Raw genomic sequence first — 18756 nt, 5'->3', positions numbered from 1 at the left:
TGGCTTCTGCTGTAGCATCGCTATCATCGCATCCAATGGTCAATGGTGTGCATGTGTGCGTGCCTCCAATACACACCCTACACCGCCATGCACATGCTAGGCCCAGATAGATTCTGCCGGCAATTCTTTCGGCAAATATCGAAGAATTGAAAGAGCGGAAATTGCCCGCAAAATGGGAGCAAAATATCGAGATGTTTGGTAAAATCGATGCCTGATACTTGGATTTCCTTGTTCCTTACCCGTTCAGCATCATACACTGCCCAGGACGAGATCATGTCACCGAAATATCGCTGGGATTCACTGTGGATCGACTTGATTTTGGAAGAACTCAGGGATACGTGCGTGGAAACCCGTGTTGAGAAACTGACCCTGCGATTTTTATGAAGCATTGTACGGGAAGTGGATAAAATACATGTTTTTCTGGAGCATAATTGAGAGTTAACGCTTCACGTTTTTTCAATTTCGAACGTGAGATTTCACGGCCAAAAATGGCGCATCTCACGTTGAAACGTGAGATTTCAACGCGACAGCGGTCCAACTCACGGTGGAAAAAAGCGTGAGTTTATTCAAGTAATTCCAACGTTTTTTGCTCAGAATCTCGGGAATCTAGATAACTCTAGTACAAATCGATTTTTTCCTTTTGTTTTCTAAACGAATAATCCTCAGGTCGCGACCCCATGACCTCCTTGGTTTCTAAACGGATCAACCTCGGGTCGCGACCCCATGACCTCTTCCGAAAACTCACATTTGGTTTTAGCGAAATCAAATAAAGAAAACAACAACAACAACAACAACGTGATTTCAGCACGCGCAGCGCAAACTCTCCACACAACTCCAACACGGTCAAATTCAACGCACGTTTTTTTCTCACGTTCGAAATTGAAAAAGCGTGAAGCGTAAACTCTCTAATGGAGCAAAATATCGAGTTTCTAGTGCCAGGCTCGGCAAAATATCGAAGATTTCGCATCAACATTTCGCGGATCGAAGATTTCGCATCAACATTTCGCGGCAAAATATCGAGGCGAGCGGAGCAGAATCTGTCTGGGCCTAGCACATGCACATACGCAGTCATGCACAAACAAACTCTCACGTGAATGGAATAGAGATGAGCTACCGGTACCTGTCTGGGGTGTCCGCTTCATGATATTGATAAAAATCTAGGCTTCAAGAAAAGACATTGAAGTCACTTATTACATGTACAGCTAAGCTAAATAGGTATGTGATCTCCATCTCGGTGTAATGGGTACTGGTCTGCTTTGTCCATGGTCCGGGGTAGAGGTGTGCATGTGCATCACTTTCTCTGTCACGGGGTCGTATGTCATACTGCAACACTGTGGAGGAAGAAACAGGTGACGGGAGGATAATGAGAAGAAGACGTTGATTGGTGCTGAAGGGCAGACACAGTGGGTATGTAGTTTGAATTTGATCCTATGGTTTTGTTCTAGTTGGTCTTCGCCTTCTTTAGAGCCTTCTTCCGTTGAGAGAACATGTAGCTGTAGTTCTGGAAGAAACCTGAACACGACCATACAGCACAGCATGATTATGTGTTTGTTTGCATACAAGCAAGAGTACAAAAGTGAAGGCGCGCATATACACAATGTGACATGCACATGTAGACATGCAAGCACACACACACACATACACACACACACACACACGTGTGCATGCACACATATGCACACACACACACATACACACACCCGCGGCCATGACTGTCCGCACGTGCATTTTTGCAGCGTACGGAGGTGACTACATGTACAGTACATGGTATTATATAGAAGCCTTGCTTGATAGTTTAACATGTTTTCGACTTCGACAGCATGTTACTAGGCGAGTACCGTACGGTTCAAATGGTTGCAAGACCGGGACTCTGCCAACCAGGTTATGGTTGTAGTCAGGAGCACTGTGCGTCCTCGCCTTGCAACATGCTGTCAATGCACAGTACTGAGTACATGTATTTCAAGCTCACCAAAGCAGCTGAAGGCCATGTAGGATACAGTACATGTATTTCAAGCTCACCAGAGCAGCTGAAGGCCATGTAGGATACAGTACATGTATTTCAAACTCACCAAAGCAGCTGAAGGCCATGTAGGATACAGTACATGTATTTCAAACTCACCAAAGCAGCTGAAGGCCATGTAGGATACAGTACATGTATTTCAAGCTCACCAAAGCAGCTGAAGGCCATGTAGGATACAGTACATGTATTTCAAACTCACCAAAGCAGCTGAAGGCCATGTAGGATAGCAGTAGGTAGTAGAAGTTGATCTCAGTGCCGGCCACTGTGAAGCTGTACTGGTTGGTCTCCCAGACCTTCAACATGGCTGCGTACACCGTCGTTAACTCAGCCTGGAGAAGGAGGGGGAGGGGGGGGGGGGGAGGGAGAGAGAGAAGAGAGAGAGAGAGAGAGAGAGAGAGAGAGAGAGAGAGAGAGAGAGAGAGAGAGAGAGAGAGAGAGAGAGATACATTCCACAAGCTGGCCATTGGAAGAACTATAACAAGCATTCACCGCACAAGCAACAATAAGCCACCAGGGCTCGTGAGAGAGAGAGACCATCAACCTCATGTTTTGCATGCATGAGAACATAGCATGATGGCTGCACACTGAACTCGTAAGCACAGTGACAGTGTGCTCACTGCTGTTTTAACACTATCACTTGTTGACAAAGTGTCGCAGGTCCTTGCTGCAAAATTATAGTGCTCAATACCCTAACAAGGGCAGAGCATACTACACACAAGGCAGAACAACAGAGGCCACTATCGTTATCGTGACTCTGAGTTCTGTGGGTCTCTGTTGTCTTGCCAAGTTGTACTATACTATACATGTACAGTCAGACCTCGCTTATCCGGTCCTCTTTCATCCGGATCCCTCGCCATCCGAAAGAAAACCCTTAGTTACCGATTTACAGCTATGTCATGCATACATATAGAATGTGTGTTCGATTATCCGGTTCCCTCGTCTATCTGGGTACAGTCAGACCTCGTTTATCCGGTCCTCGTTTATCCGGATCCCTCGCCATCCGGAAGAAAATCGCTGGTTACCGATGTGCAGCATATGTCATGCATACAACATAACCGGACCTCGCGATCCGCATACCGGTGCATGATTTTGTGTACAAACTGGTTAAAATGTGTGCAAAAAGCTTCGTCGTATCCGGTTGCATGTGGCTGGCTAGCGCTTGCAGAAGCTAGTATCAGGGAGTTGTACAAGCAAATGAGGTCCTTGACCTGCTGGGTGTATGCGGACAGCACTCAGTTGCATGCACTTGTCATTTTCCTCACTTGTTTTACATACTGGGCACGCTAGTTGTACTGCATAGGACCTGTCTACATGTATGTACGATGTCATTGCTTTTGACATGCCACATGCATATACATGCATATACAGTATGTATGTTCAGTTATCCGGTTACCTCACCTATCCGGATATTTTTGTGGAAACCAGATGTGTGCGGTTAAGCGAGGTCTGACTGTACTAGTATTTTTTTGTTTAAGCGAGGTCTGACTGTATCAGTAGTCTGCACAGTGTACAAGTACATCGTACTCTCTTACTAGATAACCCAGTGGATACAGCGGGATGAAACTCGTATATCTGTGGAGAGAGGAGCACACAGACGAACCAACAAGGTCATGATACTGTGTTACTGTGTGGCAACATACAGCTGTGCAATAGCCGGCGATCACAAGTTCACGATTCTCTACCCGCTCTACAAACAATGCAAGGAATACACGTGGCAAAGAGCCGACACCTCGCGTGCCATGGCTCTCCAATAGGAGGCCCGAGGGCGAAATCGGAATCTCGCAACACAGTCACGAAGGCCAGGTGTTGCTGTCACCTCCACTTGACTTCACCACAGGTACTTGCATTGCAGTTTTCTTGCTATCGATCTTAATTAAATCATGCCACACTCCACAGCTCCTAAGCCATGGTAATGTCTGGATTATTCTTACAAGTAATAAAAATTAAAATTAAACATTTTTGCAAAGCCTACCTCAGCCATGTCAGGATGTACGGCGGTTTTCCCAGCAGAGACATGAAGTAGTACGGATATCGCACCGAGTCGATCATAACCCAGGTGATCAGATAGCTGACTACACCTAGTTCATATCGAACCTGTGTGCACAAGAACACAGCAACAGTATGGACAAAAGTACATAAACCAGAATATGCACCTCTGCTTACGGGCTCCAGACAACGGAATTCGTCGTTTACGTCATTTCGATGAGTCATGGAAGCCGCAATCTGTGAGTCTACGCTTGCACTGCATCCATATTCCATAAGATCTGTAACATTAGGTTTTATCGTTACCTTGGTGCCAAAATGAACAACAACAACAACAACAGCAACAACAACAACAACAACAACAACAACACTTGCCCACCCAGCTTCGTGAAATCCCTTCTCGTACTCTCTTCAAATCCTAGATATCCCTGCTGTTGCACAACTCTGTATGCTCGTGTAGCGACCACCCCTGCCCGTACACTTAAGTAGTCATTAATCCCTAGGTCCTGCCCACCCAATTCTTCCTCACTCTTTCTCCTCTCTCACACTATTATCTCTTATTGGCCACTGGCTATCGTGAGAATAAAGATTTGAAACAAAAACACCACCACACCACCAGCAACAGCAGCAACAAAAGCAACACAATAAAATTGAATAAATGCTTTCCTGGCCACGTGTCTCAGCTGTACACTCTGATGTAAGTACTTCAGTACATGTACTCGTGTACAACCCACACGCACGTGTACCGCCTCTACAGAAAATGTATAGCCTCCCTAAATTTCGTGTGCACAGATATTAGCCGCGTCCGAAACTTAGTTCCAAACCACTGACAAAGCGTGGTCCTTGATTTCCGCACTGCACGAACTGGACAAAGCTGCATGGTGCAGAGCAGGCAGGGCACAGCACAATAGGCCCACAGACAAGTACACTCCGGGGTATGAACTACCGCTACACTCTACAGTACAGGCACACACCACGCAGAAGTGCTTACCCCGGGAATGGAGCGCGTGACCAGGAACAGGGCAAAGCCGCGGCCCAAGTACTGCATAAACGCTGCCGCTGGGCTGGACTTGCTGATGCCCAATATGCTGTGGATGGTCTGGAGGGGAACATCCACAAATGCACGGAATACAAAAAAAGAATTTCAATTTTATTGACGTAATACACCATAGATGGCATTGGCAGTAACAGCAGTACAGGCGCCACCACAATCGGCATGACCAGCTAAAGCAGCAGCAGCAGCAACAGCAGCATTGTGGCCATAGCGCTGCCGGCGGGCCCGCATGCTTCTGGGCTCCAGCAGCACAATTGCAGCCACCTACTCTAGAATATCACCCATCTTCATCATGGCATTAAGACTATTTCATTGCGGTTGTTGTGCCAGTGATAAGGAAGAACGAGCACACGCGGTGCATTGCGCAAACAAACGTTGAAGGAACACGACACACAGACGCTCTGCAGCACGCTGCAGTGGATTACCCTACCTCCAGAATCCCTGATGCTTGCAGTAGAACGAGCGGCAGCTCAACGGCATTGAACAGCTCGCGGTGGTTGCCGTCGTTCTGCACCAGGTGAACGGCCATCATTACACCAATTGACAGCCATCTGTGGGGGCGGACACGGGCAATGATACACACGCAATGTAAGCATGATATTAGGCTTCCGCAGCCCCCGTAAAGATTGTAAACCCACACTGTTTGAACGTGATAAAATCAAAAAATAAATAAAAATATATGACTTTTGGCCAAATAATATTGATCGTCACAAGGGCAAGCAGCGCCTTTCGTGCTGTTCATCATTTTAACTCCTAGCTCCCCACCATACACACTCTCTGGACGACCTTAGGAGCCACACCAGCAGCAAGATTCTAAGTTGTAGCAGATACTGGCACCAATCCCTCTATGCAGCTAGCTGTTTCGACCATACAGATCTCATCAGTGAAGGTTGTGTGAGAGTACTCAATGGCTAGAACTAGTGAACAGCACTTTCTATACAGAGAAGTCCTGTGAAAATGAAGTGGCGCAATCGTGCGCTTTCAGGTGACCTGCTACAACTAAGCATGTGCTAACATACAGAGACTATGTGCAAGATCACACTGATACGTGTAAGGTACTGCGGATATTAGGGGTGAAAGTTGGCACTGAGATCCCGAGTTCGAGTACTCTGAATTTCTCCGATCGAATATTCGAGTATTCTTGATATCCTAAAAAATCGCACACAAATGCCTTAAAAATCACATGATACAACCCTGATTGAACCAATTGGCAGTCCTTTTCTCTAGTGCATTGGTCGGTGGGTCATTTGGGCTCTCTCTACTCGGGTGCAAATGTTCACCACACACTCTGCACATCAATATCTGCTGACTGCTGCACTGAAACTGCAGACTTCTGCGGTAAATGCATGTACCATGTATGAGCGAGTACTCTGATCTATTCCGAGTACAATTATATTTGAAAAATTCAAATGAGTATTCGAATATTCGGTATAATTGTTTCACCCCTAGCGGATATACTATGTAGATACACAACACGTACATGTAGTACTGTAGCCTTGTAGGCGTAGACGATCGCAGCACACTACAACAAGTTTGCACTGAATAATTGAGGTGACAGCTCACACTTCGAGCTCTAGCGTTTGTGTTTGGGGTATTGTTTAGAACTTTGAGTTGAAGTTTTGTGGAACACCTGGGAAAAAAATATTCATTGTGTTTATTTTGCCCGTAAAAGAGGCTGTACGATTGGAAACTCTAGCACAGCAACACTGCACGTAGTGATGCGAGAGGCATCTGCAGCATTCACTGCTGGCGAGTGAGTGCATGGAGTGACTACGAAAAGCCTCTTGCACGGGCAAAGCATATGTGCTTACATATGCCACAGTATCTCAAAGGGGAAGTTAAGGCAAAAATTAAAATTTCACCAGTTGTAGTCTTCGGGGTGCTGAGTCGAATGGTCTTGGTCCGAGGAAGCTGAGACGCTCCCTTCCTACTTGAATCCCAATCGAACTCGCGCACTTCCACCGAAACTGGGTGACTGCGCCCTACGAGATGGGGATTTGTATGCAAAATGTCACTAAAAGCGCCATTTCGTTCTTATAAAAGCACGGATGACCGCGATTGGCCCATATGTTGTAGTCTTTTGGACGCTGAGTCGACTGGTTTTGGTCCGAAAAGGCTGCGATGCAGCGTTCCTCCTTTATTCCCAATCGAACATGGTTGAACAAGTGGTCACGTGCTCCTGGGTGCCCAAATCACCTGGTCACCACGCCAGCAGGTGACAACTTTCACACCAAGGGTCAACTCGAGTTCAACTCGAGTGACAGGACTGCACCCAAAAAAGGTCAAACAGGCTAGTAAGTTGTACCCTGCAGGCACGGTGACCAGGTGACTGGCGTACGCAGGAGCACGTGACCGCTTGTTCAACCATGTTCGATTGGGAATAAAGGCGGAACGCTTCATCGCAGCCTTTTCGGACCGAAACCAGTCGACTCAGCGTCCAAAAGACTACAACATATGGGCCAAACGCGGTCATCCGTGCTTTTATAAGAACGAAATGGCGCTTTTAGTGACATTTTGCATACAAATCCCCATCTCGTAGGGCGCAGTCACCCAGTTTCGGTGGAAGTGCGCGAGTTCGATTGGGATTCAAGTAGGAAGGGAGCGTCTCAGCTTCCTCGGACCACGACCATTCGACTCAGCACCCCGAAGACTACAACTGGTGAAATTTTAATTTTTGCCTTAACTTCCCCTTCAATACAAAAAATTGATCAAAACGCCAAGAATCTGAAGAAAAGAAGAAAAAAGTCAATCCTGTGTTGCCATAACAGGATCTGAAACCCAACACAAAAATCTAAAAAGATGGCAAGTACAGACAGTTGGCGGTCACGGAGTGACTGCTGCTCAGTCACTGCCCTTCAGGAGGCGTAGACGAAGATATTCTATACCATGGATATGCCAGATCTCTCCAGGGGAGACTCCGGGAGGGGGGGGGGGGGGGGCAGCAGGTGTATGTGCACCCGTGACCTGAGCTCTCAATCATTCGAAAGAAGCGCTCACTTCAAATGTATCAAGTGCCTCCGCATCTCTCCAATCTCAACAAGAATAATTGCAATGCATCAGCCAGTCATAGGATGTTCAGGTGTTGATGTCCCCCCCCCCCCCCCCAAGGTCTGGATATGCTTGACGGAATTAATCCTACTGATTAGGCGTGTTGCGCAGTACACCAACACTCCATTGTGTAAGAATTCTTCAATTTCAGGGCATACTGCAGCAGTGCAGTTGCTCCCATGGTCACACAACGGGTGTAACAAGAACATCCATGCATGCCATTGCCAGTTTGCTGTTGTTCAAAAAATTAACACATCACACGGGAATGCACACCATTATTTTAAAAATACGAGCTTACCCGAGCCATTGCAGGAGGTTGTATGCGATCAAATACGCAAGTGTTACTGATTTCATTTTACTGGTGAATAGCTAGCTCAATGTGGATGCTCTCAGCCCAAACACACAGGTCCGGAAGAATGAGTAACCTATATTTCTCTACTTAGTTACAGTGTACTTCGATCGATCGATCGAGTACCTAAAAGGCTAAAGGCTACTTCTTAGCCAAGCCTACTCAGACTGTACATTCAACATTATTACAAAGATCAAGTACTAAATTGAGTTTGTGCAACACTGCAAGTCTTTGACTTGTGAATGTGAGATGTGCTGTGGTTATTTCAAAATGTTTGTGGTGTTGTGGCTTTGTGTATTTTGTGGTGCGGCGCCCCAAAAAACGCCGCCTAGCGCGTCCATATGGCCTACGTACCTGCCACCTGGCATGGTGCGACTTCAGATTCAGAAGCGATCGTGTGATCGATACTCGTATCGCATAGGTCTACTCGCGCCGAGCTAGCTTGCTAGCTACAGCCTACACTAGCGCTAGCGCGCTATCACCTCACGGCTGTTTCGCGGCCACCACTTAACAATATGGCGGCCTTCGCCCAGGTTTACGGTGAAATTCAAAAATATTCTGAAAACTGAAAAAGATTTCAAGATCCTGTGGGATTCACGCGAAAACTGTGCTTTGTCAAGGTAACAAACACCGCGATCGGGACAAGGATTCAAACTTTCGAAGTCGCACAACAAAAATTGTTCAGCTTCGACAACAACAAACAAGGAAAGAAAAGGAAGGAGAAGGTAGACAGCAGGTTTTTGCTGGACGACGTCTCTTCCTGTTGTCACTACAGAGCTCAACTAGGAGTCAGCAGTACCGTTGTTATTTTTCTTACCTGGATCAGGGCTGAAATGGCCAAGCTGCTGCGTCCAGGGCCTGAGGATCACTGCTCGAGCTCGGACGCCTTGCGTTTTCTTGATGCCGTGGCGGGACGAACAGCGTCATGTTGTGGCAATGTCCCGACGAGATGTTGCTGGCACATTGCTGTGAGGCGCTGCAGAGTCCCAGGAATAGCGTTATAATCGAAGCTCAGCCTGTTGAATCTGGCATGAATTGACTCGCTGCCCTGCTCGGCGAGTCGACCCTGACCGACTCCAAATTTCCTGGTGAACGGGACTGTGCGCTCCTCCAAGAGATGTAGTTTCGGAGTTATGTTGCCGAGCTGCCGGGTGATAATGGATTCTCTGCATTTCTGAAGAAACAGCTGGATGCAGTCAGCCAGCTTTGAGATGTCGGCCTCTGACATGCTGTTGCAATGGCTGAAACGGTGGCTGCAGTCGGCATATCCCGAAAACAATCCATGGTACCGCTGCTGCAAGATTTCTGCATCAGCAACGAGCTGCTGGCAACGAGTGGAAACCACCTCAACTGGAGCAGACATCAGTGCTCTTAGTACGGCAGGCTGCAGTGTGCGATGTACATGGTTGCCCACGAAGGCACCGCCATGGAAGGCTTGCCGATCAACATTGTGTGTTTGGAGCACAGACTCGAGACTTGACGCGCATGGTCCTGTGACTTTCTTGTTCTTTCTCATCTCGTCTAAGTCATGTACGAGTTTGCTGTGCTCAGCACTTGCAGCAGTGAAGGCGTCGCTGGCGTCTTTCCACAGTTGCTGTATTGCTGCAGCTACAGTGTCCATGTTGACGTTGGGAAAGCTAGCCGGTGCGTGTTGCTGCAAGAGCACTGCATATTGGAGCTGCTGCTGTAGTTCATCGCTCTTCGCCTGGGCATCTTCCATAGCTTGCCTGGCGGACCGAACTTTGTCGCTGAGAACTGTTAGCTCTTGAAACTGGAGCTGATCATCTGCACACGGCTAGAGAGTTGCTGCTGCCAGTTTCACATCCAGTTGTTTGACTTCAGCTAGGTAGATGTCATACAGCCATGCGAAAATGCCGAGATCCAGATGAAAAGACGGAATAACAACGTTGCTGACGGGAATTGGCAAGATAACTGGGCGGATGGCATTGTTGTGGTGCTTGGCTTGCGAAAGATTTGCTCCAGAGGCGGTCACCGCCAAGTTTTAGCCGAATCTCGGACTCCGGAATGACATTTCCGTGCCAGGTCAGCCACCCATATGTGTCGTGCAAGTCCAGATCATCAGATCATCACGATGTCAATGAGATTTGGCATGTACGCCATGCATGCCATCACTATGCTGCCGTCTTTCTTATTCATTGGCACTTCCCTTGCTGTGTATTGTGGAACCTGCTGCGCAATGAACGAACCTAGTCTTGTCCAGTTTCTTCTGTGCGCTGTATGTCGGTGTTGCGTGCGTGAAAACATTTGCTTCATCTACATCCATTTAACTAGTACTGTGTGCTGTCTGGGGTCCAGGACAGTACAGTGTGATAGGGGTATTGCTGTTGTGGATGAATGTTGTGGGACTGTTGTGTGATCCATTTCTTTTCTTTTTTTTGTACAGCAGAAAGCTTTGAAGCAAGTTGCTTCTGCTTTTTTGGTGGACGTCTACCCTTGTTTGGTGCAGTGTGGCATATGTCGCAGTATGTGCGGTGATGTGGCTTCCACACTTTGATCGCTCCACATCCATCCCCTACAAATGAGTCAAGGCAACCTTCTCTCAGACAACGATCCAGCACACGTTTGCATACATGACAAATGTGTGTAGGGTGGATCGCAGGGTCATCCTGAGAAATGTCGACCTCGTACACATCTTGAATGATCTGGCATAGTCCTTCACGTTGTATTTCGTGGACACAGCCATGTTGGCAAACTTTTTGCCAACAATACTGCAGCAGGTAGACAGCAATGCTCCGTGTTCATCCATTTTACCAAGAGTACATGAAAACCAGAGTGTGCAGCTCGGATGGGTTGCTGTCACGGCGAAATTCCGTGATTACATCATTTTAGTGATGTAGTGCGTACAAGCAGGATTCAAGCAGGTCTCTTTCTGCACAACTGCAGCTCAGTTGTACGCACTACGCCATTTCCCGCCTCAGATCTGCACCAAAATGATGTAATCACGGAATTTCGCCGTGACAGACACCCATAGCAGAAAAGGCCCCAAGCTGCACACTCTGGTTTTCATGTACTCTTGATTTTACACACTACTACTAGCACGCGATACGGTAGAATCGATGGCCACGGAAATCGATCTAGTAGCACGGAAAGACAAACAAATTCAAAAAATCGGTAAATGAAGTCACCCAGGCACCAGGAAAACTGGCAAAGAAGACGAGAAAACTTTTACAAGAGAAGAAGGTAGCTGTGAAAAGGGCTGATAGAAGTGACGAAGGGCAAGTCGTCAAGGCAAAGGAAACGCACCTCTGAAGGAATCGTTCCTGGAAGAACACGGCCAGGACGGGTATCAGATGAAAGAGGATCGCGAGAGGAAGTCATGAAGCGTGTTTGTACTATGAAACCCGGTCGATTGGAAGGGGAAAGTGGAGGTTTCCTCAAGAGAAAAAGAGTATTTTCAAGCAAATCAATGACAGATCGATGATGAGATTTTTGAATTTTCAAATTTTTGGACGCCATATTTTTTGGCCGAGTACATGACCATCGTGACAGCCGTGACCTGGTCTGTCGGAAGCATCGCGTGCGCGAATTCCGTGTTGCGCTTTTGCGTGAAAATACGTCATGCGAGATTTGAATCTTCGACAAAAAAGCAAGAAACTCCGACGAGTCGAGGATCTCTCTCATTTCTCAGCTCACTCTGACTCTTTCAATCTTTTCTTGAAAGACCAGTAGATATGCACAGTGCGTGGTGTTTTATTTGGTAGAGCATTCAGCACAAGCTGGCAGTATCTAGGAACTATTTCAAGCATAGCAGGGCTGTTGTATTGTGCATGTGGCGCTGCATGCGTCAGTACTTGTCGGAAAGCTGGGTGTGTTGATTTGAACAATAGAAAATTAGAAATCTTCAATTCCATTTCATTTTCAAAATACATGCACTGATAGTATCTTGCTTCAAAGGAATTCAAGTACCGGTAATAGCGTAGCTTGTATGTCGGTGTAGAAGTAAAGCACCAGGAGCTGAATTGATTCCTTTCCCAGCTACTTACTCCGGACCAGCAACATCGTGCAGCCCTCTATAGCTGAGTAAGCAATGAGTCAAGCAGACGGAGACTTTGACTCATGGCTGGGCAGTCGCCTGAAGCAGCTGGAGCTGGACGACGAAGTGTTCTCTGGTTACATAACGGGAATGTTGGATGCAGACGAGAGCTCAGTGGATGAGATGGTGGAAGCATTGGCAGAACTGCTCACAGAGGCCACAGTAAGAACAACGAGCATGCACATTAGTTGAAATGGAAATGGGATACACTTCAAATTCAAAAGTAATCAGTCAGGGGAAGTGAACTGCCTGAAAAGAGAAAAAATGTCAGACCCATCGGGACTTTTATTTGAAGTTTATCCCATTCCCATTTCAATTACCGGTAATTACTTTCTTTCGCCTCTGGTAGTACGTTCCTAGAAACGGACCGTGGTTGGTCCCCCGGGGTAGGGAAAAACACCCAAGTACCATCAGTATGTGTTGCACGTGTTGTGAGCTGCCTTTGGAGTGAAAAATGTGTCAGCGCCTTCTAGGTTCGGCCTGGACCCATAGCTCAGTTTTGTTAGGTCGCGGTCACACCAAACAAGCCGTTTCCAGCTTGCACTGAAAGTGGCTTGTGCTGAATGAAGCGGTTGGTCACATCGACCCATATGAGATCCGCTCAAGTTTTTGCGTGCTGTGGAGGTTTGTTCTTTGCGCGCATTTTTGAATTTGATTTTCTGTCGACCATGTACATGGCAATCAGCAGAGTTTTGGTACTGTACTGGTAGAGGAGCTTCATTGCCACATTGGAATCAGGGTGGCTGTTTGAAAGATTGAGGGAGGTTTGAGCTTGTAGTGCCGCCATGGATCCTGAAACTAGACTCTGTGCCGTTGTCTGCACCTTGCTCTGCACCGACATCATGGTGCGCATGATTCTATCGCACAATAGTCTCCCTTGTCTGACGCTGCCGAACCAAATCGTGCCTCGTAGAAAGCGCACAAGGAATGATGAAGACAATAACAAACAGCAGGCAATGAGAGAAGTAGGACCAACAACGAAACAAACAGCGAAAGCCGGAATATTTCAGAACACGATGCATCGATGGCAAGATGCGCTTTGGATTTGCACGAGTTTATTTTTCCCGGCACTGCGCCAGAATGGCTGAAAGTGGCTGAATCTATTCAGCGCTCTATTCAGCGCTTCAAAAACGGCTGACTGCTGAGAACGGCTGAAGCCGAAAATTCAGCCGTTTCTGTAGCAACGATGACGTCAAAAAGCACTTTTTCCGCTGAATGGCTGAATCGCACTTGGTGTGAGCGTTGCTCATGACGAGCAAGGTCCCGGGTTCGAGTCCTGGTGGGTCTGGCATTCTGGCATTTTTTCTCTCTTTTCAGGCAGTTCACTTCCCCTGACTGTTTTTCTTGAATGTACATTAGTATTATCAAGAGTACATAAACCAGAGTGTGCAACTGTGCATATCAAATCTGAAACAGCGCAGTTCGTGCACTACGTCACCCTGATGAGGTCAGCCAAGCTGCGACTTGCGTACAGCTCAAATTTCCGTGTTTCACAGTCCGGAAATCAGCCAAGTTTGCATGATTTAGACGTCCTGTTTTAGGATTTCGGTGTTTTTGTGTGACTGCGTACGCTTTGTACATCCGCTGGCAAGTAAATTCACCATGCTATCCGTACCAAAAAACCGAAATAAACACAAACTGTGATTGGTTACGCAACTTTCCACCGTACCATGCTGTCAGAAATGGCGTACTGCACGGATTACGCTCCCACAGGAACCATCCTGAGTTGCACACTCTGGTTTATGTTCGCTTGGTATTATTATGTATTACATTTTGATAAGGGCATTCCCACCGGCCTCTTCTTACGGGGTACCCTACATGTAAAGTGAAGTTTCAGTAACATGTAGCATCAAGGCTAGAGTACAGTCGACCTACCCTTATAACGATAACCTCTATAACGATATTACCCTTATAACGATATTTTTTTGTCCAACCAAATCACTCCATTGACTTTTGTATACAATGCCTTACCCTTATAACAATATTGCTAATGATATTACCCCTATAACGATATAAAATGGGCTGACCACTCAGCATTTTTCCATTTTATAACAATATCTAGCAGGGAATACGTAGGCTCCACTATCCAAGTAGGGCAAGTTTCACTTGATAAGTCACTGGGACATGACAAAATGCGATGGGGGCACCATTGATGCCTTGCGATGTACATAATGTGCATAGAACGTACATGTACGCAAGTTTTTATGCTCTAAAGAGTGTAAAAAATGAACAAAAATCATGCATTATGACATGTATGAAATGAACCAATACCCTTATAACAATATTACAACAATATTACCCTTATAACAATATTTCTTGGTCTGACGCAAATATTGTTATAAGGGTAGGTCGACTGTATATGTACATGATTTGCTACGAAGAGGTCTGCTCACATCAACACTGCTGCTGTTTTCTCATTGCCTCACACTCACAGACTGTGCCTGTCGATGACGTATGTCGTGAGATTGTTGAGAAGTGGATGAAGAAAACAGAGCAGGAGAAGGCACAGAAAGAAGCGGAGAGGAAAGCTGGTGAGTGCATGCTAGTACTGGCTCGGCATAGACAGCTGTTGAACGGTGTAGTCCCAAGTTCAAGTTGCTATGTCTAACATCTTGTGCACTATCGTTGCTTCGGGGATGGTGTGTGTGTGTGTGTGTGTGTGTGTGTGTGTGTGTGTGTGTGTGTGTGTGTGTGTGTGTGTGTGTGTGTGTGTGTGTATGATGTCTGTGGTGCGTTGGAAAAGGTCTTGCTTACATATGCGCGTGTGAGTACTGTTCTTATTCGTGTGTGCGCACAATTACGGGGTCACACCAAGGATTCTAAATGCATGCAGCACGTTAGTGTTTCTGAGTCCTGTTCTGAAAGCTAAAACTTCATGACAGGCTCTCCAGCTGATAAGATACAACTGCAAGTGTAGCAGTCCTCTTGAGTAATCTATCCATCAGCTGAGCACCGGTTTACTATCTAGGAACTGGCCACACGGTGCTGCCAGGTGCCAAAGAACGGACAGGCTAGGATTTTCACCAAGCAAAGCATACCGATATGCATGTATGTTTGGTAACTCAACTGCACATACAGTCAACTTCGCTTATAACGACACTCGGTGGGGCATCAAAAAAGTGTCCTTATTCGCGAAGTGTCGTTATACCCGAAGTCTCATTATATGTATTACAGTTGGATGGAACTTTGCTCTGGGCATGGACATTCTGTCTTTATTCGCGAATTGTCGTTATTAGCGAAGTTGACTGTAGACTGTATTACAGGAAGACAGAAGAACTGCCTTTTTGGGTGCGCATGGCATGTGCATGCGCATGTGTGGCCTGTGTGCACAGAACAAGAAGCCCGCAACAGCGCGTCCTTCATACCCGGCTTGGTGATGTCGACTGCGTCCGCATCCAACGCGTCCAGTTCTAGCTCTCGCAGAACAGAGAAGACAGAAGAGGACCGGCTAAGAAAGGAGGCGGTTCTAGCGCAGTTTGCGTTTGAGGATGAAGATGACGATGATGATGACAACGTGGACTAATATCCTCTCTAGATGTGTGACTTGGACAGGTGGTGTTTCTTATCTTGTACATGTAGAGCTCGGGGAATGGGCGCGTCTGTCGCTTCTCAGTACTGGAACTGTCATGCCAGAGCAATCCATTGCGGGCTATATATGGGGGGAAACGGTTCAGCAGAGTGACAAGGATCTGCAGTTGTTTCGTAATGATGAAAGCATGGCTCTCAGAATTGCACCAACCAATGTTCCTCTCTCTGAATTGCCGGGAGAGTTTTTGTAAAGTACAGCGCTGCTCAATCAAATCCAGTCGCGTCACTCAAGTACACGCCGGAGCGTTGCGCAGCCCTAGACCTGCGAACACTGGGCTGCGAAAAGGTGCACGGCGCCAACTTGACTCTCGCGACTGGATTTCATTGAGCAGCACTGTCCATGTACATGTCATGTGTTGTCCTGTGTTGTGTGTGAGTGTACTTTAGCGGTGTTTTGTACTGTGGTGGACATTGAAGTCCGGTAGGATAACAGGGGCCGGCACCCTTGCTGCCTTTGCGCGTACATGCACTGCAGCTCACGCACACACTGTAAAAACAACTGGACCAGCAGCGCTCGCGGCTGCAAAGCCAGCGCCCCATGGCTGCTCGACTTCTCAACTGATTTCAATGTGCACAACAGTAGGAGTGTTGCATACAAGTGTATTGTAGTGGTGTTTTGCAATGCTGTACTCCTTGACTGTGCTTCCTGATGTACTGAAGATCGCCAGGCCACACAGTCATCTCGAATCGATTCAACACTAGGTCAGTGACAACCAGTGCCGGCAGTTGGCTCTGGGCTGTGTGTGTGTGTGTGTGTGCGTGTGTGTGCACGCGTGTGTGCGCGTGTGTGTGTGTGTGCGCGCGCGTGTGGGTGTGCGTGGGTGCGTGCGTGCATGTGTATTGGGGGGGGGGGGTATGTATGTATGTACTGCACACAGCTTCTACAGTAAACACAATACAATTGCTTGCATACATGGCATGCGCTTGTTCTAGGGTGGCGTTTGGTGTTATAAGATCCTGCTTGTTGCGGGTGTCTACTTTGCCAGTCGAGTGTAGTGGTGACGTTCATTTTGGAGTGTACCCCACGTACCCAAACCGAACTTGTGTGACGTCTGATGGCAACTCCATTGGTAGAATAACGAATGTACAAAAACCAAGAATTTTCCGGCTTGATGGTACGGTCAGACCTCGCTTAACCGCACGCATCCGTTTTCCACTAAAAATATCCGTATAGGCGAGAGAACCGGATAACCGAACACCGGTTATGTTGGATGCACCACGTATGCTGTAAATCTGTAACCAGCTATTTTCTTCCGGATGGCGAAGGATCCGGATAAAAGAGGACCGGATAAGCGAAGTCTGACTGTAGTCGGTGTTTGGGATGGCTAGATTTTTCCAGCTTGTTTCTCCTCCCTCATGCAGAAACAACAAGAGTTCAGCCATCAGCAAGCCAATTTTCCGGCTTGTTTCTCCTTCAGCATGGTGTTTGGACTGTGCATTTGCCTTTGTTTGTTTTCCGCTGCAGAGAAGCTGTCGATCAACAACCGGCAGCAAGTTGCGGGTGCGCAGCGAGCTGAGCGAGAAAAGCAGCAGGCCGAGCACACGGCCAGGGTTGCGCAGACCAAAGCGGCGCGCGAGAAGCAGCTGCAAAAGGAGCAGGATCGCAAAGACAAGGTGAAGCAGAAAGTGCAGAAGCGCGAGCGAAGAAGATAGTCTTTCCTGTACGATGAACTAACGATGATACTGTTTACCAGCCTTGAGCCCGCCGTAGAGGCTACGTGAATCCATGTACGTCATTTGAGATGTTTTGTCTGGAGTGGCATTGCAAGCACTGGTTTGTCACGCCAACCAAAGCACCCACCACGGCGTCATTCACGTAACCTTTATACCATCGTTGATTGTTCTCGTTTCTAGAGCACCTTCATTCTCTTTCAGCCGGAAGACTCCAACCTCTGTGGCTGTTTGAAATGGAGGTGCCTTGCTGGTCCCGTGTTGGTTGTTATTAGGGCCTCTAGTATTTTTGTTGTTCGTCGTTGTTGTTCGTTGTTTGTATCTTCCATTCGTTCCAGCCATTGCTCCTGGTGGTGGAGCCCTGTGTGTACCTCAGTATGTACACATGCTGCTCTTGCCTAGCTTTTACAGATTTATGTATTTTCAGTGAGTTTTTTTTTTAAGTATCCTTTTTCTTGCCAGTCATTACGGCTAATTATTTATGGTGCGGTTCATCAATTCCTTGACGATCCCCACACCAATCGAAAGCACTCAGCCCTATGTGTCTGTGCGTGTACGTGCTTTCCATGGTCTAGTCTTGTATGGGCCTATGCCCATACAGTTGAAACCTGGTTTCAGCCTTCACCCATGGAACCGCCCAATCGGGGACATAGAAACTTAGAAAGTGGCCGTGCAGACCGCATGGCTGCTGAGACCAAGCCAATTGATAGCTTGGCCAGGTCTCGCATGCATCAAGTTATGCAATTCTGGTGCTTTGAGGCTTTGACTGGTTGAGTTGAAGTTTACCCGGTAATAATCTCAGGCCCCGCGGAACCGGTCCGGCTGGTCAAGCATGCATTTTTTCCCTTGGCCGGACCAACTTTTTGGCCACAAGTGTGTGTTTACTGCTGAGTAGGTCATGTGTATAGCTCACTAGTATACCCTCCATATCATCATACACAAAAGCATGACAGGCTAGGGTAGGGCCTGACCAATCAAAACACAGCTTC

The 18756-nt window shown here is 47.2% G+C and overlaps 2 protein-coding genes across 2 annotated transcripts; one reads left to right on the top strand and one right to left on the bottom strand.

The window, feature by feature from the left end:
• Positions 1-1036: 1036 nt before the first annotated feature.
• Positions 1037-8702, bottom strand: LOC135822535 (very-long-chain (3R)-3-hydroxyacyl-CoA dehydratase 2-like). The gene is made up of 7 exons (XM_065335324.1): positions 8404-8702; positions 5488-5608; positions 4995-5102; positions 3993-4114; positions 3553-3592; positions 2220-2349; positions 1037-1512 (listed from the first exon to the last, which is right to left on the bottom strand). The coding sequence occupies exons 1-7, from the start codon at positions 8457-8459 to the stop codon at positions 1442-1444; spliced, it is 648 nt and encodes a 215-aa protein (XP_065191396.1). The 5' UTR covers positions 8460-8702; the 3' UTR covers positions 1037-1441.
• A 3373-nt stretch (positions 8703-12075) lies between these two features.
• On the top strand, positions 12076-18294 carry LOC135822531 (coiled-coil domain-containing protein 43-like). Its single transcript, XM_065335320.1, has 5 exons — positions 12076-12670; positions 14943-15039; positions 15841-16030; positions 16752-16798; positions 17562-18294. The coding sequence occupies exons 1-5, from the start codon at positions 12503-12505 to the stop codon at positions 17747-17749; spliced, it is 690 nt and encodes a 229-aa protein (XP_065191392.1). The 5' UTR covers positions 12076-12502; the 3' UTR covers positions 17750-18294.
• The last annotated feature ends 462 nt before the right edge of the window (positions 18295-18756 follow it).

The sequence above is a fragment of the Sycon ciliatum genome, chromosome 8 (genome assembly GCF_964019385.1).
Source record: "Sycon ciliatum chromosome 8, ocSycCili1.1, whole genome shotgun sequence".
In the NCBI taxonomy this organism is placed as follows: domain Eukaryota; kingdom Metazoa; phylum Porifera; class Calcarea; order Leucosolenida; family Sycettidae; genus Sycon; species Sycon ciliatum.
The sequence above is the reverse complement of the archived record's forward strand: the minus strand, read 5'-3'. Positions and strand labels throughout refer to the sequence as shown.

Coding starts and splice junctions, on each gene's coding strand:
- LOC135822535 (XM_065335324.1), bottom strand. CDS start 8,459: ATGAAATCAGTAACACTTGCGTATTTGATCGCATACAACCTCCTGCAA. Junction 2,350..3,552: donor TGTATCCACTGGGTTATCTA/GTAAGAGAGTAC, acceptor CTCCTTCTCCAG/GCTGAGTTAACGACGGTGTA. Junction 1,513..2,219: donor CATGGCCTTCAGCTGCTTTG/GTGAGTTTGAAA, acceptor GGTCGTGTTCAG/GTTTCTTCCAGAACTACAGC.
- LOC135822531 (XM_065335320.1), top strand. CDS start 12,503: ATGAGTCAAGCAGACGGAGACTTTGACTCATGGCTGGGCAGTCGCCTG. Junction 15,040..15,840: donor AGAAGCGGAGAGGAAAGCTG/GTGAGTGCATGC, acceptor CTGTGTGCACAG/AACAAGAAGCCCGCAACAGC. Junction 16,799..17,561: donor TCGAATCGATTCAACACTAG/GTCAGTGACAAC, acceptor TTTCCGCTGCAG/AGAAGCTGTCGATCAACAAC.